The sequence below is a fragment of the Fukomys damarensis genome, unplaced genomic scaffold (genome assembly GCF_012274545.1).
Source record: "Fukomys damarensis isolate Sample0158 unplaced genomic scaffold, DMR_v1.0_HiC HiC_scaffold_2, whole genome shotgun sequence".
Classification (NCBI taxonomy): domain Eukaryota; kingdom Metazoa; phylum Chordata; class Mammalia; order Rodentia; family Bathyergidae; genus Fukomys; species Fukomys damarensis.
Window position 1 is genome coordinate 24,450,536 of NW_022900914.1, and position 26,436 is coordinate 24,476,971.

A 26,436-nucleotide genomic window follows, 5' to 3' on the forward strand; every position below is an offset into this window, starting at 1 on the left:
TGAAAAGATTATTTGCACTAAGATAAATATATAAACATATAAAGCCCTAAGATAAATCTCTAATAGCTACCAATTTTTACCATTCACTGAACATTTTGTAACTGTAAAACTTATCTGAGTACATACTTAGAATGCATTATCTTTTAGTCTACTGCTATGAAAGTTTATTTAACAGAAAATGTAATAGGATAATGTATATGGCGTGGAACTAGCCCTTTGGACAGGGGCATGGATTTCTCTGCTGAACGGTCAGTCATTTTTTAAATTCTTTCCAAGGCTTCCAATATGTTGGTCGTACTTCCCAGTATTACCACCATTCCAGTATTGCCCTGTTGCCCTCTAGTTGCCATCTCACATTCGTTGGACATGTCTGCCACCATTGAATTTCAATGATAACTTCTTGTCCATACTTTTTTTATCTCAGGAGGGTGAGCTTGTGCATCTTGTATAGTCTGTGGGCTCAGAGATTTTCTTTTCTTTGAGATAGGGTTTCACTATGTAGTCCATGCTGTCCTCTAACTCACTATGTAGTTCATGCCAGCCTCAAACTCATGGTGATCTTTCTGCCTCAGCCTCTCAAGTGCTGGGATTACAGACATGCACCATCACACCCAGCTAAATACATTATCTTAATTAATCCTTGTCACCTTCAGGGATCTATGTAATGTCTTTATTTGATATAATAATTTTTCTGTGACTAACTTTCCCAAAGCTAGCAAGTATCAAAGGAGGAATTTAAACTCAGATCCTGCTCTTAAGTAATATTATATTAAAAGAGCAATTCTTTTAAAACACAATAAAAACACTCCTTTAAGGACAAAGCTTCAAACAAGCAAAAGGAAGGAAATAATAAAAAACAAAGTGAAAATTAATAGAAAATAGAAAACCAAGAGAAAATATGCATAAAATCAAAAGCTGGGTCTTTGAAAGTAGCAAGAAAATGGATGGACCTTTTGGCTAGACTAACCAAGAAGAGGAAAGTTAAATTATAAAAATCAGAAGCAAAAGAGAGTCCATTACAATGTGTATCTTATAGAAATGAAAGGTCATAAGAGAACACTAGGAATAATTATGCCAGTTAGATAACTTAGATTAAAATACATAAAGTCCTTTAAAAAAGTACATATATATACATACATAAAAATGTCCAAGCTCAGGCGGCTCCCTCATTGAATTCTACTATTTAAAGTAGAAACCATTCAAATTCTTCATCAAAATTTCCAAAAATACGAGACTTCTCAACTCACTATGAGGTCTGTATAACCTTAAATCAGTAAGACTTCACAAGAAAACTACAAAGTGTTATCTCTTAGGATTATAGATGAAAATCCTCAGCAAAATACTACCAAAACAAATCCAGAAAAATATAAAAAGGGTCATACACCAAGATAGCATAAGATTTATTCCAGGAATTTCCAGTTGGTTCAACATCCAAAAATGCAAACAATATAATCAATTATATTAAGTGAATAAAAAAACAAGTCAAATGATCACCTCAAAAGATTCAGAAACAACATTTGACAACATCCAACAACACCTCATGACACAAGCACTCAAAAAACTAGGAATAGAAGGTAAGTTCTTCCAAGTGAGGAAGTAACAGTTTGGGATAGGAAGTGAAGATAAAGTGAGTAGTAGGGTAAACTGGAATTACTGTGGATGACAGCAATAGACAGGAAATCGGTAATGTAAAAAGCATAGAAGTGAAACATCTGTGAAAGAGGCAATGCACAAGAACAGGAAAGACAGGTCTCCTAGGAGGATGTGAAGGCCATCTTACATATTCATGGCATGGTAAAGACCTCACTAAGGACCGCTTTGGAGAAGGAAAACAAGATGCAGCCACAAGAATTCAGTAGACAGGGGTAAAACTTATTTCCATAATACTTGAAGACATTCCAGGCAATGTTATTCCTTTACTACTAACTTTCATCATTTTCTGAAGAAATACATTTGCACAGGGACTGAAAAACAGGGCTGAGAGCTGGAGATATGAGGTCTCAACTCTATATGAATAGGGAAGCTGTTTCTGTGACCCAGAACATTATTTCTCCAGTCCATAAAACAATCAAGAAGCAGCAGTAGCCACAGGAGCCTGTGTCAATCATAAACTCAGGATCCAACATGTACCAAACACACTATTCAAAATGCTAAGACCAGTTACGTGTAATGGTGCAGGCCTTGGGAGGCAGAGGCCAGAGGATCACCATGATTTTGACACCAGCCTGGATTACATAGTGAGTTCAAGGCCAGCCTGATCTACATAATATGACCCTGTCACAAAACACAAAATAAATAAATTAAATAAAAGTAAATAAAATGCTAAGATCTAAAAGATATTTTCATGCAAAGAATGGACAGGCTGTTTGTTACAGTTCAGATCTAAATCCACCAAAAACTAATGTGTTCAAAAACTCATGGGCTTTGTTTTTTGTTTTTAGGCCAGGCTTTTGGAAGGGAACTGGATCCTAACAACTCAACTTCATCAATGGAGTAAACTGATGAGATCATAATGTCATGGTATTCAAGGGACGTGAGAGAAACAGGAAGTGAGGCCTAGTGGAATGAACCATGACCTTGGGAACTATATCTGGTCCTCAGCCCCCTTCTTCTACGGCTCTTTCCCCTTTCTCTCTGCTCAACTGGTTACTATTAGGTGAGGAACCTTCCTGTGCCACATCCTTTTGCCATCTTTCAAAATCACTACAGGCCTAAAAGTAATGGAGCCCACAACCATGTAGTGGAACCTCTGAAACCATGAACCAAAATAAATCTTTCCTCTTCTAAGATGTTTTTCTCAGGTATATAGTCACAAAGATGAAAAGCTGACCAATATAATGGCTTTAATACAAGAATTTACTTGTTTTCAAAGTTCCAACTTTTTTTAAAAAGGGAGCAAACTTTAACATCAAAACTCTGCAAAAGGAATTTTAAACCAAGTATGATGGCACAGGCCTGTAATCCCAGCACTCAGGAGGCTGAGGCAGGAAAATCACCATGAGTTCAAGGCTAGCTTGAGCTATATACAAAAATCAAAGTTTTAGAAGCCAGGCTTGGTGGCACACGCCTGTAATCCTAGGACTTGGGAGGCTGAGGCAGGAGGATCGCTGCAAGTTCAAGACTAGCCTGGGCTACATAGTGAGTTCCAGGTCAGTCTCAACTACATAGTGAGACTCTGTCTCAAAAAAACAAAACAAAACAACAAAAAAAAAAAATCAAGTTTTGGAGATTGGCTGCACAACAAGGAGGACTATTACAATGGTACCTCAGTTGAAGAACTTAATTCTTTCCATGTTCACAAAATTTGTTCCACAACTTTGGTGGAATGAATTTGTAAGCATGTACAAGCAATTGCAAACATATTCTGGTTGCAACCAGAATTAAGTTCATGAATCAAGATATGACTGTATACTTAAAATGATTAAGAGCATATTTTTATGTAAATTTTACTAAAGTTAATTTTTTTCTAAATAACAGGAGAATTAAGACTTCCAAGACAAAAACTAAGGGAGTTTGTCACCAGTAAACCTATTCTACATAAAATAATACAAAGAGTCCTTAAGGCTACAATGAAAGGACACTGGACAATGACTCAAAGCCATACAAACAAATAAAGAATAATGGTTAAAGTAACTACACATGTAACTACAAAAGCCAGCACTATTGTATTTTTTTACTTGTAAGTCTTCTTTTTTTCCTCTTCCCCTTATTATTTAAAAGCCACATTCTATAGTATACATACAGCCTATCACTACATTTTAGAAAAAAATTAATACACTGAAAAATTAGAAGACTCAGATACAATGACTATGGATGAACCAACTAAAAGAGATCTTTTACACTTTATTCTAAATTATCTGATTTATATTGCATGTGAAAAACACCTAGAATCGAGCTCAAATCCAAGCATATGAGGAAGCAGGGTCTAACAAGAAAGATCACCAACCAGAAAACAAGATACCTGCTAAAAGAAGAGGCACTTACAAACTTCTCTGAGTCTTCAGTTTCCAATTTGTGAAATGAGGAGAATATGACAATCTCCTAATAATTTTATGTGTAAAAAAAGAAAATATCTGACATAAAATTCTTCAAATCAAAACTACTGTAATTTTACTATCTGTATACATAAGCAATTTCCTTACTTACCTGATGGTGCTGAATATTTCTTATGTTGCATGAGAAGTTCTGGTACAGTTGAAACTTATCAACATCTTTCTCATTTACTTTCTTTGAGGATACTTTTGCCAGAGATGACTGAATACAAATGTATCTATTTTGGCACCTGCTCAGATACACAAATATTCAAAACACAAGTAGTTATTAACATGTACTTCAGTTTGTCAAAAAATGTTATATGAAATAAGGATAGCAAAAAAGTTAAGCCATTACCAGATGACATTTTTTAATGATGCTCTAATATAAAAATGATGTTATTAACTCATCAAATGGACTCTTTCCCTAGCATGTTGGCATAGGTCCTACAGATCTGCTTATAAATCAACCCAATCTCCCTGCCATATCCAAATGAATTCAGATACAATCTACAGTTATGTATGCCATCAAAATTATCTAAGGAGGGTCAGGGATTTAGCTCAGTGGTTCCACTGCCTGCCTCACAAGTGCAAGGTCCTGAGTTCGAACCCTGGTACAAAAAAGAAAACTATCTAAGGAATCAAACCAATAATACTAGGCTAAATATCCTCCTCCTCTAACCACTGAATTAGGCAGTCACAGTCAATTAAAAGCTAAAAAAGTAAAAGTGAAACAAAAGGATATACTAGGACAGTTTCCAATAGCAATCTGTAAAAATAAAACAAATTTCAGCAGTATAATTACTTTTAAAAACACATTTTTAAACTTGAGCAATTATTACCACTTCATCTCACTCCTGCTAGGGCCACTGACAATAAAGGACAGGTCTGTCCCTTCTGTTAACAGAAAACCCTAACAAGAAATACGGTCAACTGGTTCATAACATTTCCTCGGCTTCGCATGGACCGACAGCCACAGATGTAGAGGAAGGCAGGAGGAGATCTAGTAGAAACCTATCTTCTCTTCCAATACAGAAGAATGAAGGGTACATAAAAAGGCTTTAAAGGGTTTCTTTTTTTAAGATGCATAAATCTATAAGCCCCAGTAGGCTCTAGCGAATGTCTTTAATCAATCTCTAAAATTCAAAGTGTGATGCCATGGATAAGCTGCTGTCTGCAACAGCTAAAGTTCACTTTGAGGCTAGCCCTATTATCCATACCTCATATCACCATTCTACATCAACCCAATCACAGGTAAACACCAAAAATGAAATATTATAGAAAAATTATAAATTAAGCACACATATCACAATTAACATGTTTAAAAAGCAGTGACACTACTCTAAATGAACATGTCCCTCCTTGGGATAAAAGCGGTGGTTTTTAAACTGTGTTCATCTGAGCCCTCCACTGAGGTGCCTCAGTGGAAAGAAGATGAGGAGGCAAAGTTCCAGGCTCCCTGCTCAGAATTCAATTAAAACAACTTTTCTTTTATCTGTTTTATATATTAGGGTTCTGTTGTTGGAACAAAGAGTTCTGCTACTTAAAAAAAATTCTGAATACAAAGTTTTTAATGAATACTGGTATTAGCACTAACCATGTGACCCTTAACAGCACGAGTCCACAAAGCAGAAAACTATAAAGAGTTACTCACAATTTCCGAATGAAGTCAAGCGTGTCTTTGTCTTTAGCAATCATGTCTGCTAAAATATGCTGCACTCCTGTCTCAATATCCTGGAGCGCAGAAAGCCCTTTAGGAAAAGGGGCGAGGGAGAACAAAAACAAAAAGTCTAACATTGGTTTTAAAGTCTATAATTAAATCATATTAAATTAAAGTCCAGTCAAAATAAAATCTTAAATTAACAAACTTAAGACAGAAAGGTATGATGGCAGTGATTAGTTTCCATATGTAACAAAAACCAGTCTCCGAAGCAGTAACACAAGCCCTTTTCATAATATATTGCCTTGTAGACCAGCTGTCTGGTCTACACCTGGTTCCACTATTTATCAATTAATAATTACTGAACAAGTTACTTGACTTCTCTACCTCAGTGTCTATAAAAATGGAATAGAGTATCTCCTTCATGAAGTGGCTACAAAAATCAAAAATATATTAATAGTCATATCCCAAACCACATATTATTGTTACAAAAAAGTCTCCCTTACAAGCAATTTTATTAATATTTGTATTTCAGGTTATAAAGCATTGAGTCACATTTTCAATGACTTATTTGAATTCCTTAAATCTCATCAACACAGAACAAGAGCAGCCGATCAGGCAGGTGTTCATTTTCCCAATTAGATTAACTACTGATGGTTAATTTAAGTTCTCTCCAAGCACTTTTGGATTGCTAACTCACAGCAGTGAATCTTATACATCACAGCTTCTATAATGTCAATTTATACACAGGCAAAGAGCATTTGCATTGGTCTCCTTCACTGCTTTTGTCCTTATTATTCTATTTATAACAACGCCTTACTACTGTTGTTATTTTACATTAAGGCTTGAATTACACAAGCACTGAGTCTCATGGATATGTTCTTCTATGAGTATAGTTTTAATGAGTAAAAAGAACAAAGACAATAGCAGAACAGACGTTATGGTACAATTAATAAGAGAAAATACCCATTTTGAGGGTTGTATTGTGACAGCAAAGGCCAACTACTGAATAACTGTATTTTAAAGAAATTTAAAGAAAAGTTGGTAATTGAAATTAACAGGAATTCTATTTACGCTTTAAGAGAATTTCTCTATAAGGAAATTTTTGGTAACAAATGACCTTTATGAGGTAGAAAATTGTACATATAATGAGGACTTAGAACAGCTGTAGCACATAGTAAACACTCAATATAGGCTCATTCGTATGTTAGCCACCTCCCTAGATCAGTCTTCATTAAAGAAAATTATAACAAAGGATCTTTATAAAGCCCTATCATATGAAGGAAATATGAGTTTTTTTAATTAATAAACCTCAAGTAATTAAAATAATATGAGCTCTAACACAAAGTCTTGCAAAGTATGACCTGAGGATCTGAAAATAAAATATACTAGGTGCTTGCTGAAAATATAGATTCTAAGCCAGGTGTGGTAGCACACAGGAGACAGAGGCATGAGGATCACCTCAAGTTCAAGAGCAGCCTGGGCTGCATAGCAAGATCCTGTCTCAGGAAAAAAAAAAAAAAAAAGATTATATTGTTTCACACAACATCTCAGATGATTCTGATATTCATTAGAGTAAAAAAAATGCACTGTTAGGGAGGGTGCCTTGAGCACCTCTGGAGCAGTGGTCTCAGTGGCAGGCAGAAATTATCAGATCATCTGGGAAGCTCTTTGAACTCACATATCCCTCTCAGTCCAACCAGAAAAAAATTGGAAAAGAAAGCTTATCCATTGGGGGTGGGGGGGCGGGGATCGAACTCAGGTCCTTGCATTTGTAAGGTAGACAGGGGAACCACTGAGCTAAATCCTTGGCCCAGCTTATCCATTTTGAAAGAGCTCTTTCCCCAATCACACAGAATTGATTGTTGGGATTAGTAATATAACCAAGAATAACAAAGCATTCCAAAAGTTTAGCATTTCAGTGAAATCAGGAGGAAATACAGTACACAGAATTCAAAAATCATATCCCTTCCTTATAATGTATTCTTTCCAACAACAGAATCTCCAAGCCTCCACACCCATAACAAAAAACTGAACAGCCAACCCTTCTTTTCATTTTATCTTCACTTCAACACCTCTTATCTACAACAGAACCACCACCTACTTCTGCCTGCTGGCTCCTCCAGGACACAGTCCATCTGTGGCACAGGATAGCTCCTCAGTTTGTTATGGCTGTGTTTAGATGTCCCCCCAATGCCTCATGGGGTCACAGGTGAGATTTTTCAGAGGTGGCTGGAACTACAGTGTGTGACACTGGAAAGGACTCATGGTGTAAGGCTTCCATCAAGGGGACTAGAGTTAAGGGTATGAGTGCTACCTGCCCTAAGTAACCTAGTTAAGATAAAAAGGGCAGAAAGACACTTAAATTATCTTATTGCTTTTGCAACCTTCTCCCCACTATGAACTGTTTCTCCTCTTCAAGGCCTGTCTGCTATCCACCCTGCCTTGGAGCCAGCCAATTATTGACTACAACCTCTACAAACTGTGAGTTAAATAAACCTCTCCTCCCTTAACTTGGATGTTGGGTATTTTCTCAGCAATGAGAAAAGTAACTAAGACACAATTCAAACCAAATTCTTGTTGGTCTGTGGCAAGAAGTATTTAATGAGGGGGAGGGGCAAAATAAATAGTTTCTTAAACATTTCTCTGAGAAATGATGAGAACGATGAAAATGTTTCTTTAGAAAAACAGTAGCAGAATCGAAGGTGGTTGTGTGTATGCATGTATCATGAAGAATGAAGGGGCAGCAGGAAGAGAAAAATATTTCACATGAACTTTAAAAAGCAGTACCTTGCTTATAATTAATTATAATTCTTCTACATTTGTGATCAGGATAAAAGAAAGAGGGAGTAAAGCAAACAGAAAGTTTGGTTATGGCTGTAAGTACTGCTATAATTATACTGGGTCCTGAGCTATCCACACAATCAGAAATATCACTGCCTGGTATCCATTATCATGTACCCCAGGAATATCACCATATACAACAACCAAAACAGATATAGTTATCAAAAACCTACCCAGTAGGAACTCTGAATCTGTAACAACCAAATAGACCTTTGTACCAAAGGAGGTTGGGAAAAGAAGGAAAAGAAAGCCATAAGGAGTAAACTGGCTGTAAAGCTTTGTGCACTGAACATTCCAAAAGCTCCAATATTCTATTGTAATAAAACACACCATCATGAGCATAGATAGTTCCTACTGTGGTTGACCTTAAGGCTTGACTCTTTAGACTCAGCTATTATTAAAATATTAAATGTTGCAACCATTTGAAATCTAATTATAAATACACTTTTAAAATTAAGCAATTTAGAATCTTACTTATTTCAACCATCTCTAAATTTCAATAATACCATTTTGCTTTTCCTTTTCATTATTGTCTATTTTCACACACACTGAGATGTATATTTGTGTATGAACAGGTAAATGTGTTTCACAGACATCCATACTCAATTTTTAAATCACAAATTTAATTTTAAATTATTTTCTGGATTATGGAAAATAAAAATGGGTTATGATATGCTATGATTTTCTTCAGTTAAGTACATAAAATGGATTTTGTTATGAGAGACTGCCCCCTACAGACATTTACATCTCCAGACAGTCACATCTTCTAGGCCCGGGAATCAACAGAAGACCAAAGGAAACTAGAATTGGGTTAGGGAGATACAGGTCAAAGCTGAAGTCACTGGCTAGAGCTCTAATGTACTTACAGTTAAAAATGTTACATTATATACTGAATATTTGCTAAGAGTAGATTTTATCACCAAAAAAGTTAACTGTGAAATGATGCATATATTAATTTTATATATATTTATAGACACATATATATATCAAAACATCATGTTGTACTTCTTACATACAAAGTTTCAAAATATTTTAAAAATATATTTTTTAAAAGAGAAGCAATCACCAAGCCATTCAACTCCCCACTCAATCCTAAAAGCAATTCTAAAAAAAGCCACTGTTATCCAGAAAGTTCACACTGTACTGTTCACTCTGATAATAAAACCAATGCATTCTGACATGAATCAAACTGTCATTTCCCTGGGATTTTGTCAGAAATCTCTCTCCCTTACTCCCTCCCTCTCTTTCTCTCTCATATATAAAAGGATAGGAAGATACACTTGGAGGTGAATTTCAGAAAAAAACACTTTATTCCCTACAAAGCAGAAGCGTAGGAGTGGAGCTTTAATTCATACCTTGTGCATGTCAGAAGTACTGAAATTCTTTTAAAACAATAGAAATGAATTTTAAAATTAAACTTTTAGAATTACAAAAAAGCCTTAAAAGACAATATACAAAAATCTTTATAACCTTAGGATATGAAGCAATTTCTTTAAAAAGAAAAAACCAATTATCTTAAAAGATTAATAAATAATAAAACTAAGACCTTCTATTTTCCAAGAGATGGCATAAAGAACGTAAGAAGACAAGTTACAAGCTGGAAAAGATCTGCAGCACATGTAAATAGCAAAGACTATTTTTAAAACTTATAAATTATTAAGAAAAGAGAAATAATATAAAATAAAAATGGGCAAATAACTAGAACAAGCACTTCTTCCAGAAAGAAAAGTTGAACAGCTAAGCAATAAATAGGTCTGTCACAGGATCTGTTTTATTATAATCACTTATTCTTTGCATGCTATACTATTCTTTTGTGTGGACAGTACTGAAACCATTTTTAACCTAAGTTTCTGAAGAAAGAAAGAGAGAGAGACAGACGGAGAGACAGAGAAAAGGAGGGAGGGAGGAAGCTGATATCTTTAAGTAAGGCTGGTACCTTTAACATCAGGTCGAATGTAAGACAGCAAATTGAGCTTCCCTGGGTTGTCAAGCAGTGTCCAGGCTGCTGCTTCTAATCCCAGCTGCTTTGCTCTTTGGGCTTTTGTGCCTTTACTCCCAGTTTTATATGGAGCAGCCTAGGGAGGAAAGACTATGTTACAGAAAATGTAACACAGGATTTTGTTTTGAAATGAAAAAGTTAAAACTAGCAAAATTAGAAGCCATACTGAGAATGCTGAAGATACCCTTTTTTCTACCCTTTCCTCTTCCTTCAGAGATGAATTCATATTAACTAGCTAATGTTTGCTTCACGAGGGTGGTATGTGCCTTATCTTACTCTTCATACTTTTGCTGTATGTTTAGTTATTTGTTTGGTTTTACTGATCTAAAAAACTCCTTGGACTGCAAGACCCTCTCCTCAACCCATGCTAGCTCCTCTAAAAGCTGTCTTTATACAATACTATTACTTCTTAATCCACATTCACTCCTCCACCCAACACCATCTGGCTTCTCTTCCTACATATCATGCTCAATGTGGTATCATAAAGATCCACAGTCATCTCTTAATTGCAAAATATAGCTGTTCAGGCCTATCTTGCCAAACCTCCCTGCTACATTTAACCATGGATCATTACCTCCTTCTAAAACTCTGTTTCCTACGGTTCCTTGTACCATCACCTCTGGACTCTCTTCCTATATCTGATCCTTTCTCTGTATCTCCTTAAGTTCTCCCCTCTTCATCCACATTTCAAAAGCTGGTGTTCCAAAGGGGTCAATCCTGACAAGCTAACCCACAAACCCTCCTCAAATGAGTTCTTCCATTCTCATAGCTTCTAAAACAACTCTCCCATAATATCCATGCGAGACTGGTTTCTGGAACACCCTCCCCAGTTCTATAAAAACAAAAATCTTCAGATGCTCAAATCTTTTCCATAAAATGACATAGTATTTGCATATAACCTATGGATATCCTCCGGTAGACATTAAATCAATTCCAAACTACTTACAAATAGCAAATATAATGCAAATGCGATGTAAACAGTTATACTGTATTGTTGAAGGAATAATAACAAAAAACTCTTTCAACACAGACATCATTTTTTCAAATATTATCAACCCACACTTTGTTGACTATGCAAATGTAGAACTCACAAATAACTGCAGGGCCAAATGTACCAACTATTATACCAACTACCTACACTCATATGTCTCCAGTTCAGTCCTCTCAATTAGGTTTCACATTTATATAATCTATTCTCCTTTCCCTTTTGACTAGGAACTCTTTGAAGGCAAGGACTATGTACTATCATGTTTGTAAACCAAATATAAGAGCATTAAAAAAAATTACTGGAGAATTCAATCCCCAGTACCAAAAACAAAAACAACAACTGGATAAAGGATAAATATTTTGATGGATTAAATAATGAAGACTAAAGACTTTAGTCTTTAATGCCTTGGTCTTAAATTATAAAAAGACCCAAATCATAAGGTATTAAAGCAGAAAAACATTTTCTTACCACATGTTCTAGTTCTTCAAAACTTTTGCAGTTCAGCAAGGCTTTTAACAAACACTCAGACATCTTGCCCTCCTTCTTAATCTTCTGGATTGTACTATGGACCTTCTTTGCAACAGCCCTGAAAATAAAAACTTTTGTAATATGTAAGACCTATATGACTTTCTCAAATTTATAGAAAAATTTCAGGTAAAGTAAAAAGAATCCTTTTCTTCCTAAATCATTTGAGAATAACAGCATGCCCAAATACATTAGTGTACATTTCCTATAAACAGTAATTTACAAAATCACAATGCAACTACCAGTAACAGGTTATTACTGATATCTGGTTACACTGATATCATCTAATAATTAGATGATCTATTACTGTCATCTATCCTTGGAACTGACACTTTTTATTCAATTTTCACCAAGTGTGTCGATGATGTCCTTTGCAGCGTCTTCCCTCCAGAATCAAGTATTATGTGTAGTTGTCCTATGTGTAGTCTCTTTGGGGTGAAACAGTATTACAGTCTCTCTTTGATTTTCAAGGCTTTCAGACTTTTGAAAGCCACAAGAAAGTTATTTTAGAGTTGCTCTGATACTTCCTTACGATTCAATTCCTGTGGTGCCACTCTGCAAGAATATCATGAAAGTGACACTTGTTTTTCTATCACATCCTACAAGGTGGCAAATGATTTTGATTTGTCCCACTGCTAAACAACTTTTACCACTTGACTAAAGTGGTGTCTTGTGAGTTTCTCCATCATAGTGGTATTATTTATTCTCTTTTAATAAGTATTTTATGGAGAAGTATTTTGGGGCTAGGTAATTACACCATCCTTGATTAATCTTTATTCACTCGTTTATTTACATCCCTATAGATTCATGGTTTCTTTATTTAGTGGTTATAATCCATTTCTAACACTTTACTGCTCATATTGCCTGACATTTAGTCGAAGTAACCCTATTGTATTCTTTTGACATGGCTCCATCATTCTTTGGGCACTTTTCATTCCTTGCTACAAGATATTCCCAACTTATCTTTTACTTTTCCTTATCCCAGGTCTAGAATTAGGATAATGGGGCTTGGAAACCAAGTTACAGTCCACTAAGCATGCTAAGTACTACTGGAGTGTCACTGCTCGAATTGGGCACATCTGGCACCCACAACTGTTTTCTAAATACCATACTCCACCAAAAAGAACCAGGACTCCATATAAAAAAAGCTATTCCATGAAAAAATATACAGAAATCAATATACAAATAAGGGTAAGGGAAGGGGTGGACACAGTAGTTTCCCAATCTCATTAACAGTTTTTCAATGTAAATATTCAATCTTATTTTTTACTTTGTTTTGTTGCATTTTGTTTGCAGTAATGGGATTAAACCCAGGGACCCACACATGCTACGCAAGAACTCTCTCAATGAGGCATATTCCCAGCTCTCCCCTCCCTTTTAATTTTGAGATCTCACCAAATTGTCCAGGCTGGCCTTGAACTTGAGATCTTCCTCCCACATAACTGAGATTACAGGCACATGTCACCATATCAGACTGAATCTTACTGTTATACGTAGTGCTTCTCATCCTATTTTATTAGCTGCTCCTATTTATAGGATATGCCTAATAATGGTATTGTTAAAATGATAGCAAAAGTTAGAAATGATGTGAACTATTAAAAATGAGTGATGGAAAATTAAATCTACCTACATTTTAAAAAACTAAAAGCAGAAGATTGTGAATTAAAGGAAAGAATATGCAGAATATGAAGTCCTTAGATTACAACCTATGTCTTTCACAGTCCTGGTAGCCCAAAACTGTTGTCAAGGACCAACAGCTGTCAGGGTCATCATGACAAAAGGACTATTTCCTGTTGACCTGTACATAAGAAGAAAATGGGTAACTTTAGAGAAAAATGCAGGAAACTTTTCTTGCTACCCAGAGTCATATTATTTAATTTCACAATGGAGCCATAATTCATATGCCTTGCAGCCAGGTGGCTTGAACCACCAGTGTACATGCACGACTGCTCCAAGACTGTACAACTTCTACCACCAGTAGAACAAGTTGCCTGATAAGTCGGTCATACACGTACCATCAGTGGTTCAAGCTGACAGGAATGTGTTAATTCATTTTCTAATGGCAATGCATACTAAAACATATATTTTACTTTCCAACCCAATTTATACATACACATGTAAAACTGAAACAATGTTTCATGAAATATTTACTTTTACTATATAAACTACATTCTTAAGTTTTCTATTCTCATTTCATTTTTTTAAAAGTGTCATGACTTATTAAATTGGCTTCATTTCTCATCTACAGGTAGCAATGAATAAGTTGAGAACCAAAGCTCTACTTATAAAAAATTCTGAATTTAAGAAAAAATAGTGACCATATCTCATTACCAAAATAAATGTCTATCTTCTGGGAAAAGATCTAAGCCCCAGGAAATGCCCCCACTTATGTCAAGGGATATTCCTCTACTAATATTCAACTATTCCTCCATTAATGGAAATCCAAAGTATGCAATTTGACAGGTTTTTTTAATAGAAAAAGAAAATAGTAATAATAATTTTGACATCAAGTTTCTATTTGCCTCCATACACTGATTGTTAGAGGACTTAAATGTTTTAAGCAAACTATTCTTGTGACACTTTCCCCAGTATGAGTTCCAAGACCCTCAGACTTTATCCATAATAAGTAAGCTTTAATGCAGAAAGCTTACTTCAAAATCTGCAAACTGCTGGCCTTCCAGATGTGCCCTGTGGATGGTTTCATTTGGTCCAGAAATTTTAATTCCAGGTTCCCAACTTCTTCTCAGAAATAGGAAACTCTAGCAAACTGGGCAAACAAACAGCCCTACATGTCAGTGATCTGCTAGACAGGAGTCAAGGCTCTCATTTTAGATAGGATCTGTAATCTCCAGTTCTTATACTCTCATGCTGGATTATACCCACCTGACCTGGAAGTTTTACATCTTTGATAGCAAGTGATTTTTACTTCTAATTGGCTAATTGATTCTGCCTCTCAAGGAAATACAATTCACTACAAACTAGTATGTTAATTCTCCTGGCACTAAAAGAACTTCAGCAAAAAGGATAGAAAGGTTAATGGATACAGGTTCCCCACACATCACAGAAAGCTATCAGGATTATTGTAAAGCTAATCCTTAGTAATTTTCGAATAGACTGATGGAAGGGTAATATAAAATTTTAATCAGATCCCTGTTGTAACACTGAAGAATACATATATAACAACTCAAAAAATCTGTAGGAGGCATGCAATAAACACCTAAAGAGAAAACAATGTTTTGACAAGTCTTCTGAGTAACATGGTTAGTCTTAGTTTTTGTATGCATATTTCTTAGTTACTATATTATGTCCAAAGGCATAATTTTTTAAAAGATACTGTACTTTCTACTCTGTAACCATACAAAAATAATTGATTACAGTTATCTTTAAAAGAATAGAAAAAGAAGACATATCTTTCTAACAAATTCTATAGAACACAGGGCACTGTAAAGTATGGGTTGTTTATCCTTGTGATCACATGGCTGATGGAGAGCAGGATCACAACACAGCATATAACAGCATAAAATGCTAACCTAGAAAACAATTAAAATTCAAAATATTCAAAGTATGGCTTTTACTGAATACTTATGGGTTTTGGCCATCATACAGTCAAAAAATTGTTAAGTCAAGTTACTGTAGGTTGGAAGCCATCTGGTACTTCCAAAGAACTCTCCATTTAGGGATTATGTAGTGTTACGAAGACAGTATTATACAAACAGTTGAAGATTTAGATCAACATGTACTTCTCTGTGTTTCCTGCTGACAATACTAATTTTGCCATTACCCTTAATCATTTCCAAGAGAAGGCAACAGTCAAACCCAGAAGCATGCACGTCACCTTTCAACTGCTACACACCCGTGCTATGCAAACACACACCAGCAGAGGGACTCAACACACTCCTAAGTAAATTAGAGCTGACTCAGTCAGAAGAGCATAATTCAAGGAAAAGAAACACTGGAACTGTCAAAACATATGGCCATTTACTTGGTCCCTGCTTCTCATTGGACCACACAGCCTCTACCTCCTTACATTAAGCTCAGCCCTTCCTGGATTTCTTACCGCAACTCTTCTAAGGTTTGTCGAACTTCTCTCAAGGAATCAGCATCCAAGTTATTGATGAGCTCTTTTCTATAACGTACAATGAAGGGAATTGTGTTATCATCATTAAAGAGACGAATGATGTTGGCACAAACCCAAAGTTCAATATTAGTTCTCTCAGATAAAACCTGCAAATAAAAGATATGTAGTGATATAAAATAATGAAAATTAAGTATCTATGCTATAATGTATAATTTTAAATACATAGTGTTCTCCAGTCACATAAAAAACACTTGCTGTGGTTTCCAAAAGAAGAAAAGCATATAAATTACATATGTGTACTGACAATTATAGTGGTAAAATAGTCATTTCACTAATTCAATAAAATGTAGTCAAAACTACTGTATGATTCAAAATCCACGATGCTCAATAAGAGCACTTTTCAATAATGCAATGATGCCCTTTTCATCTCTGAGTGGCAGCGGACAGAGTGGGTAACTCACTGAGTCAGCATGCATGCAGGGAAAAGACATTTATTTAATCACTGCTAGTGAGAAGGTAAAGTAGTGTGTAACATCAAAAGACAAGCAATTTGGCAATACATATCAAAATCTGTAAGGCTACTGGGCATGGCAGCACATACCTATAATCCCAGCACTTAGGAAGCTGAGGCAGGGTGAACAATGCAAGTTCTAGGCCAGGCTGGGCTACATAGTGAGTTCAAGCCCAGACTAAACAACATACAAAGACCCTGTCTAAACAAACAAACAACAAAAATTGTAATGTCTAAATTCTTTGACCCGCCAATTACACTCCTGGAATTCATCCTGATATAAACATACCTCTGGTAAATATATTATTTGCCATTTTTAAAAGTACTATTTCTAACATGGTAACAGTAAGCACAAAGTAAGTTACAGCAGGGAACTGGTAGAAACAATTACATCAGGCCAAACAGGAGAATACCACTTAAGAATATGAAGCAACTCTATCTGAACTTACATGGAATGATTCACAAAAGTGAGGAACACAACTTTTATGAAAGCTAACTGAGGGTTAGGATAGGAAGACCCAGCAGTAATTTCAGAATATTTATTATGCATAGATATTACAGAACCAAAGTAATTATTTTTAAAAATATATCTATAAGTCTCAGTAAAATGTACATGTAAGCAAAAACGTTTTAAAAGGTCAGCCCAGAGAAGAGAAAGAATTAAATTATTTCAGCAACTATTCTCAAAACCTAAGCAACTTTTTTCAAAGTAAAGAACAGAAGCAGTTTTATTAATTTTTCAATCTTGAGGCCCAAGATCTGCCAAAAATTAAGGGAAAAAAAATCACAGGAAAATTATTAAAGAATTTGAATCAACTGATTAACAAAATCAAGTTAAGATATATAATAGACTGAATTTTAAAGCTACAGATGAAATAAATGGCCCCAGATACTACTGAAAATACCTCAGACTCTAGGCTTCTTGGATCCTACAACCCACATCTTGTCACCTATTCTGATGGGTTAGCACCAAATCTCAGATAAGGATACTCCAGCCTGACTCTTCTCTAACACCAGACCCATCCAACTCTAACACATTTTCTCAGAAATCTAACACACTGCCTCAATCTTGCATTTGCAAAGTGATCTTCTTTCAAATTTATTCCTCTTCTAGCATCCCCCATATGTTTATTCAAACAGATCAAGCTAGAAAAACATTTCTATCTCCTTCAACTTTTAAATCCAATCCATCATAAGATCCCATTAACTCTATCACCAAATATTTCCTTAGTCTCATTTCTTCAGCCCTATGCCCCAATCTAGTTCCAGCCTAGACCACTGAAATAGCTGTTAAGTGCTCTCCCTGCATCCACTCCAGTCTCATCTATTTCTAGTCCTTTGAATGTTCTGTTCAAATCCATATGGTAGCTTTTCAATGAACGGGTAAAGTCCATCAATGCTTTCTCATTGCATTTGGATCTGAACTCCTTACATGACCCAAAAGGCATTGGCCTCCCTCTCCATCCCCACCCAACCTTCCCCTAAAATCATTAGATTGACCCAGTCATGGATTCTCTCAGTTCTAGGACAAGGCAGTTGCTTCCCTCTTCAGAGGTCTTCACTGGGCTGCTCCCTCATTCAGAAATGCCTCTCTTTATTGTTATCATCCCCGACTCTCCCCAAGTAATTCAATGGAATTTTCTCTCAAACCCATACCTTTTCTTATTTCCTATTCCAATTAACATCATCTACCACAGAAACTTTAGGGGATATTGTTGCTATCTCCTCCAATATGTGGTTAGCTCCCCATTACATGCCAACTACATGGAATAACAATACCCCATCTCCAGATCCATATTTGGTTCAGATTTTTTTAAAGAATTAACAGCCAGTGATCCCAGCTCTTGTGAAGGTGAGGCAGGAGGACTCCAAGTGAGTTTGAGGCTAGCCTGGGCTACATAGCAATTTTAAGGCTGGTCTAAACAACATATAGCAAGACACTGTCCCCCCAACTAAAAAAAACAACACAGCCAGAGAGATTAACTCAGTATAAAGCCCAAGATTTAGGCTGGAATTCTGAGCCCCAGTATAATTCCTTCCTCTGGAGAAATGCAGTTTGCTGAACATGAAGCTTTTTGTTATTAGAAAGATGGAAGTACTAAGACAATAGCTGAAAGACAATTTCAGGGCAGCAATCATAACTTCTGTATTAGGTAGGTCAATAAATAGAGCTAAAACTAGCTTGAAATGGGTTTTCTCTTACTGTAACCAAAAGCATCTCATCAATGGCTTCAGCATGACTGTGTGTTCTCCATCACACCCAGCTACTCTACCACCAATGAAGCAAATGAAGGCCTCTCTTTCCTCCTCTTGAAGGAGGATAGAAGAAATAAAGATAACAGAAGAAAACATGGAAAATCATTATTTTTTAAATGCACTTTTAACACAGAAGTTACTCGAGTGTTTTTCCCTTCCAGGAAATTGGTTCCAAAAATAATTCCGGAAGGATTTTGGGGGGTTTTGGTTTTTTTCTCTCTGATGGTATTGGAGATTAAACACTGAGCTACATCTCCAGCTCATTTTTAATTTTTATTTTGAGACAGTATCACTAAGTTGCCCAGGGTGGGCTCAAACTTGCAACCTTCCTGCCTCAGTTTTCTAGAGTGTAAGCTCTTAAAGACAATAAAATGCATGTAAATTGCTCTCTGGGCCTCACTTTTCATGTGTCAAAAAAGCCTTTTCACCTGTGAATAGGCCATCTACTTTCAACTAAATGGGCTTTCCCCCTGAAAGGTGAATCACCTCTCACCTGTAATTTGAACCTCTGCTTTGCACAGGCTCACAAATTCGATTTCTAACCCCAAAACCAAATAAATACACCCAGCTCCTGATGAAAATGAGTCTCACTCTATGAAGGCCTGCACTCCCTTCTAAGAGCATATTTTCTTCCTAAAGAAATCTTTTCTGTGCCTGCTGACAAGTCCTGAAAATTATTTTTTGTGATGGGAGTCAGCGGCCTTACTCTGTGAGTGGTGCTAGGAGAGGTTCACCATCAACTCAGGAACTTCCTCGGACCATGTCCATTTGTTACCAGTTACTTCTGTCCATATGCTCGGGTTCATTTGCTGGCTGCTGACCAAATCTAAGAAGGTCATTTATTTTTGATAAAAAGAAAAAAAAAGATTTATTCAAAGCCAGCTCCAAGGTGATGGAGGGGCCTGTTTGCCTCAGATCAACACCTCACCATGTACAGATGTATTAGGGTCTTTTCCAGTAAGGAAGGGGAGAATGATACCATCCCTGCCTGAAACCAGACCGCTCCCTCCCTTCCCCCGGGGAAATCAAACCAAACTTTGATCTTCTGGCGCCAACATCTGCATACTCTGCCCATTTGTCTGAAGTGACAAGAGATGGGGGTAGCCATTATATCCCAGGCCTAAGGGAAGTTTGGAGAAGAGACCCATTTGCAAAAGAAAAAAAATCTAACTTTTAAGTTTAGTTTTGCAATGCCGCTTACATAATGACACGCAAATTGCTTTTCCACAAATATGAACTTTTACCTCAATCAAATATGTAACAGTTTGGTGTTATTCTCTTTGCTTTCCATCACACTTTATATTACTTTTCATAATACAGTATTTCTAAAATAATCAAGCTCCCTATGTTTTCTTTTCATTTTCTGAATATAAGCTTCAATTATTATAAAAAGCTTAGCTAGGTAGAAATATTATAGGCTAAGCCACCGAGGGAGTCAGTGCAGAGATGAAAACACATTACGACTGTGGCTAGAGGTGCATCTGTCAAGATAAAGATGGAATGAACAGGCCTACCTCCAAGAGATAAGCAACAAATCAATGATACTATAATTGAAATCACCCGGTCCAATAAAGATAGACATTAGTCACCCAGGTGGGTGATGGGTCCTAAAAGATCATGTTCTTTCCATGCACACTTTCTATGTGACCTGCTTCCTTGGTGGATCAATATTACCTAAGCAGCTATACTTGTCATCTTATTGGTTATTTATAGTTTTGACTCATGTCCACTGCATGATTTTATACACACTTCGTGATTTCGCTCTATGAAACTTCCTTCAGGTCCCCTCCTGTCTCTCAGGAGTGTTCCCCCCACCCCTCTCTCATTTTCCTACTTTTAATCTCCTTTGGGCCTTAGAATTCATTCTTTCATTTTGGAGAACACGAACTTGGCATATCTAACATCTAAAAGGTTGAGAGTTACATTTATTTCCCCTATATCACAAGGTTTCTTCCCACCTAACTAGTAAAAATTCAAACACTGTGGCATAGTTTTAAAATCCCTTGCCAAGCTTGGACCTAAACTTCCGCTGTCCTCAAGAGTGAGCAATCTAAAAAGGAAGAGAAAACATTACTGGAGCCTGTAATCACAGAACTTGGAGAGGTTCAGGTAGGAGAATCACCATGAGTTGGAGGCCAGCCTAGGATATAAGTACAAATAAAACAGCACATGCTAGGCCGTAAGAGTTACCAAGGTCTCAGAGAAAAGAACTGCTCTCTGGAATATTCAAGGAAGACCTGTAGAAGTAGCACTTCAGTTGGCCCTTGAAAGACAGGCAAGATTCTGAAACACCAAGATGAGCAGTGGATACTGCCACAGCTGTTAGGTAAGGCAACTGAGAAGGACTGAGCACATACCACCCAGGTAGAAGCAGACTCAGGTGTGCCAGACAGCCATCAAATCTCTGCAGGAGAAATACAGAAAACCTCAAAGAACAAAAACAAGATACCAGCTGTCCCAAAAAGAGTGACCTCATTCTGTCTGCCCCCCAAATTCCTCAAGGTAATGATCCCATCTCTTCCCTTTAAATTCTTTGTTCTCTGCCCACTCTGTGCTGAGTCCTGGTCCAGACTCAGCCTGCCTGCAACAGTGAGTGAATAAACTGTCTCACTGTGCATACAAGGACTGACCAGATAGTCTCTCTCTCTCTCTCTCTCTCTCTCTCTCTCTCTCTCTCTCTCTCTCTCTAATACAGACAGGATCAAAATGCTCAACACTTTGCTACTATGTGAGTGTTAGAGTAGCCCTAAACTAGCTTAGCTGCAGTTTTAAAAAAGGAACCTAAAACAGCTAAGACTGCAGGCCCACATCTTTTTTTGTGTGTTTGCAGGTTTTTGTCAGGCCTAGCCTAAACCAACAGGACAAAGCAAATAGGCTGCTTTTAGCAAACAGCAGCTTCTCAGTAAATAGGACGAATTGACTCAAAACAAAGTATACAATCCCCCTGGTGCCAAAAAGTCCAGTAATTGTCTACACACCTGAGCAGACCATCCTTGGGCATCCAGGTCATAAACATTTCACCCCAGATTCCTTAGCCCTTTCAATACCTATGGAAGCCTAATTCCTTTCCCAGTCAGTTGCTCATCTCACTCTCACTCTCTCTCTCTCTCTCTCTCTCTCTCTCTCTCCTCTCTCTCTCTCCTGGTGTCTGCCCATCTACTCACAGATGAAATCTTTCCCAGCTAGCTGCTACAATCTGATTTTAGCCCCTGTTAAGTGGAATAACCTTTCCTTTCAAATGCCTATTTTTGACGTGGATTCTTTATAACACAGCAGTGACTAATAATGTGTGGTGCTAAAACTTGGGAGTAAAAGTACCACATAAGAACTTGTTAGAAATTCAGATTCTTAATCAGATACTCTGGGTAAAGCTTGGCAATCTGTGTTTTAGAAAAATGAAAAAACAACAAATAACAAAAGTGAAAAGCAGAGAGAAACTTTGGGGATGGGGAGAGGGAGCAAAGGGAATAACTAGACTTGTTACTTATAAACTACTCACGTTTATTACTTTAACTTTTTAAAAAATTTACTGATAGGAATAAGATTTTTTTTAAAAGGAGTCTTGAGGTTCTTTTTAACCTCTAACATTTAGAGATGCATTTTTGTGACCACTGGTTTATGTTAACAATGATAAAAAACATATCATGTTCCCAAATAGTCTTACATGTTCAACATTAAGTCATCTACACTATATTGAGACCAGAGATTAGGACATGGCAAAGCTGGCTGGGGAGGTGGGTATGACATGTTAATTACAAGATTTCAGAACACTTGCGAAGAACAGTTCTCAAAACCCCACACACAGACTTTTCCTGAGAACTCCAAAAGGTTTCACTAGGATGGCCTAGACCAGACGTCAACCTAAGGCACAGGATCTCAGCACCACCTCTCAGGTCCTGTAGGTAGAAGTTCTCAGTTTCCTCGAGATTCAGACAGCATAAAAGAACACATGCCAAGAAGATCTTGCTCTCATGGCTTTCCTCATGACAGCCTGCCCTGTATTCTCCAGGGTGTACTTCTATCTCACTTTTTTCTCTTAGTAGGCCCAAGCTACTCTGCAGGGGCAGCTTCTCCCTCGCTCTTCACTTTTACCTTTTCAAATAAACTTTGCTACTGTTTTTCACTCCTTTCATCCAATTCTCTGTTCAAGACATGAAGAACCTGGAAACCAACTCCAGGAGATTCAAGCACCACAAAACCCAGTAATGTTTACTTGGTCAGCTTATTTCTATTAGGAAACTACCTGGTAACAATATGAAGTAGGTAGTGTTATTATTCTTATCTTATAGACACAAAAATCAAGGCCCAAAGAAGTTAAATAAATTGCCCCATGTCCTACAAGCTATATTACCTCTTCAAAAATTTGAAGCAAGATGATTTTTCACACAAAAATACAAAGTACTCAAAATCACCTCCTTTCTCTTCCTGAGCACTCCTGCAGAAAGCAATACAGTATTTCATGCAGCTTTCTAGCTGTCCAAAACTTCCATCAAAATACCTTCTGCCAGTGTCCTAAGATTTACTCCTCTGAAAGGAAATATTATCCTCTCGGTTAAAAAGAAAACATCTGGCCATCAGCAAATACATTACAGCCTTAATCACCCAGACAGCATCTGCATTTTAAAAGAACTAACATCAAAGTTAAATGACTCTTAATGAGTAAAATAGACAAGATTTTCTATTTAGAATTACTCCCAACCTGCAGTCTCCCTTCTGAAAAGCTATTGATTCCTGCTGTTCTCTCCCCTTACCTAGACAGCTTATTATATCACTTATTTTATCAAACACAAAAAGGTTTCCCTAGAGACTGCAGAAGGAAAAACTAATCTATGCTGTTAGAAACAGAGAGTGGTTAGAGGAGAAGAAAGGGGAACTGGAAAAGGGTATGAGGATTCTGTTGTTTGACCTGGAAGCTGGTTATGTCTTTATACTTTGGATCCTTCTTGGGCTGTGCACTTAAGTATAATCTCCTTGTATATATATTATACATTGAAAAAAAAATTTTAAACAGATAAATAATAAATACCGAGACAGGAGATCAGGGTGTGGCAAAACTAGCTGGGGAAGTAGGCATGATCTGTTACTTACAATATCCCAGGACACGTGTTCCCAATGCCCTGCACGAAGTTCTTGCAAGAACTCCAGCAAGTTTTCAATAGGATGGCCTATACCTGATGTCAGACTGAAGAGTGGGTGATACAAAAAGGCTGGGGATTTAGCTCTGTGGCACAGCACCTGCCTTGCAAGCACAAGGTCCTGAGTTTGATCCCTGGTATCAGAAAAAAAAGTGTTTGAAAAGGACAGACTTCATTGAGTTTTTGCTACTGAGTATTTTCTCGCAAGGTAGCCTACCCTCACACTGTACCGTGTATTCTTTTCCTACTTTCACTTAGCCCAAACTCACTCTGGAGATCCGATTTATTTTCCTACCTTTAATAACATTTTCTGCTTGTCCTGACCAGTTCTTTGCCCAGGACAGAAAAAAAACCTAGACACCACCTCCAGAAGCAGACTCCAGCATCCCTAAACATGGTAACATGACCAGCTAAATTACAATAACAAAATATACTAGTATAGTTGCATTCATTTAATCTCTCCTGGGAAAATAGTTTACAGCTACCAAGCGGGAAAGCTACCTTTCCATCCCACTTCTTTTCCGACTTTTGTTATCCCCTGCATGGTCTTTTTCACCCACATAATCCCACACTATGTTTTGAAACAAAGGGAGAAATGCTATTAAAATGGTTTTCATTTGCTTTTGCTAATTTAGCAAATGTTACTAAGACATATATAGCTAAGCCCACTACCCACAAAATAAAGGAACCATATAACAACTTAATCCCAACTTAGGAGCAATTTGAACTTCTCAAAATGAATTAGAGCTACTCATTTCTTTAGATTCTTAGAGTTCAAAATGTTTTATGTTTGCCTAATAATATAATAAGCAACAAAAAAACTAATTTTTGCTGGCAAAATTGTACTTGCATTTAGGAAAAAGGGATGATGAGAAAGAATAAGTTGCTTCTGCCAAAGAGATCTAGTGATCCCCAATTCCCAGTCAGGAAATACACAAAATATGTTAATAGGTAAAGTCTAAAAATAAGGTGTGGTGCTGTAAGGTGTGGTGCAGGTAAGCACCAAACAAAATGGTGCTATTTCTAAAACAGCAGGAGTTTTCAGAGTTGAGGAACACACATGAAGGGAAAAAACAGAGGACCAACCCATGGTGGTGGTGAACAAGGGCATGGGGATAAAATAAGGGAAATATGTGACATTTTCAAATTAGTCAGTAATAATTAGTAATTTATATATAATTCATTTCTATTTATAGTCCTCACAAATAGGCATACTATTCAGAATTCCACCCCCCTAAAAAAAAACTTGGACAAATATTTTGTGGCATACATTATGTAAATTTTAGGAATATCATTCAATATGGTTCTTAGCCAAATGTTTGGGGATCCACTCAACTTTGACTTGATATTACTGACTCTTTTTCCCACTTCTCTGTTCTTTCAACACCTGGCACTGTTTAGAACCATGTTTGGAAGCAGGAATATTATTTTAAGACAAAATTATTTTCTCTCCCACAAAACTTTCCTTGTTTATAAGGAATCTAAAAGTACTAGCAAGGCTTGGCGCACACCTATAATCCTGGGGATCCACTCAACTTTGACTTGATATTACTGACTCTTTTTCCCACTTCTCTGTTCTTTCAACACCTGGCACTGTTTAGAACCATGTTTGGAAGCAGGAATATTATTTTAAGACAAAATTATTTTCTCTCCCACAAAACTTTCCTTGTTTATAAGGAATCTAAAAGTACTAGCAAGGCTTGGCGCACACCTATAATCCTCTAAGATGACCACATTTAAATAAAAAGAACCCTAATACATAAATTCATATTTAACAGATTTCCAGGCAATGTCCCTAAATCCACCTGAAAAATGCTGGCTTAGTTAATATTGTTCAGCAAAAGTGGTAGCTGTAACAGCCACTTTTCCCAATTCACAGACATGGAGCGCCCAGAAGCCTTTAAGAGCAGGCTTTCAGCTGTCAAAATCACTTTTAATAAGGAAACACTGCTTGGAAGTGAAAGGAAGGACTAGTAATACCTACATACCCAAGTAGGCTAAAGGCTATAAAATATTTTTAGGGCCTTAAAATTAAGTAACTTGCTTCCATTTGATATTTCCACCACATAACAATGGACAGTGCCACTGTGGCTTTAAAATGAAATTTTTCTCTCTCTCTTTGGCCACTCACCCTCTGGCAGCCAGGTATTTAGCTCTCACCACCCACATTTTCCCTCCTCCTACTACTCAGCCAGTAAGTTTACCTTCTTCTGGAATGTATTTCCCAAAAGGCTTCATTTAGCTGCTATCTTACTGATATTACAGAACTCACTGGTGAACACAGGTAATCACTCCTATTAAAAAAAAAAGAAGGGCCAGGGATTTAGCTCAGTGGTTCCACCTCCTGCTTCGCAAGCTCAAGGTACCAAGTTCAATTCCCGGTACCAAAAAAAAAAAAAAAAAAAAAAA

At 36.8% G+C, this 26,436-nt stretch overlaps 1 protein-coding gene and 1 pseudogene across 3 annotated transcripts in view; both read right to left on the reverse strand.

Moving 5' to 3' along the window:
• The window catches only part of Srbd1 (S1 RNA binding domain 1), a 207,339-nt gene that overhangs the window by 161,564 nt on the left and 19,339 nt on the right, over window positions 1-26,436 (reverse strand). For all 3 annotated transcript variants that reach the window (XM_033763887.1, XM_010615762.2, XM_033763886.1), the window contains exons 5-9: window positions 16,105-16,271; window positions 11,991-12,108; window positions 10,472-10,610; window positions 5,686-5,782; window positions 4,147-4,282 (exon numbers count right to left, since the gene is read on the reverse strand). In XM_033763887.1, coding sequence (XP_033619778.1) covers window positions 4,147-4,282; window positions 5,686-5,782; window positions 10,472-10,610; window positions 11,991-12,108; window positions 16,105-16,271 — 657 coding nt within the window. The remainder of the gene's footprint in view (window positions 1-4,146; window positions 4,283-5,685; window positions 5,783-10,471; window positions 10,611-11,990; window positions 12,109-16,104; window positions 16,272-26,436) is intronic.
• Window positions 261-1,936, reverse strand: LOC117285858 (annotated as a pseudogene).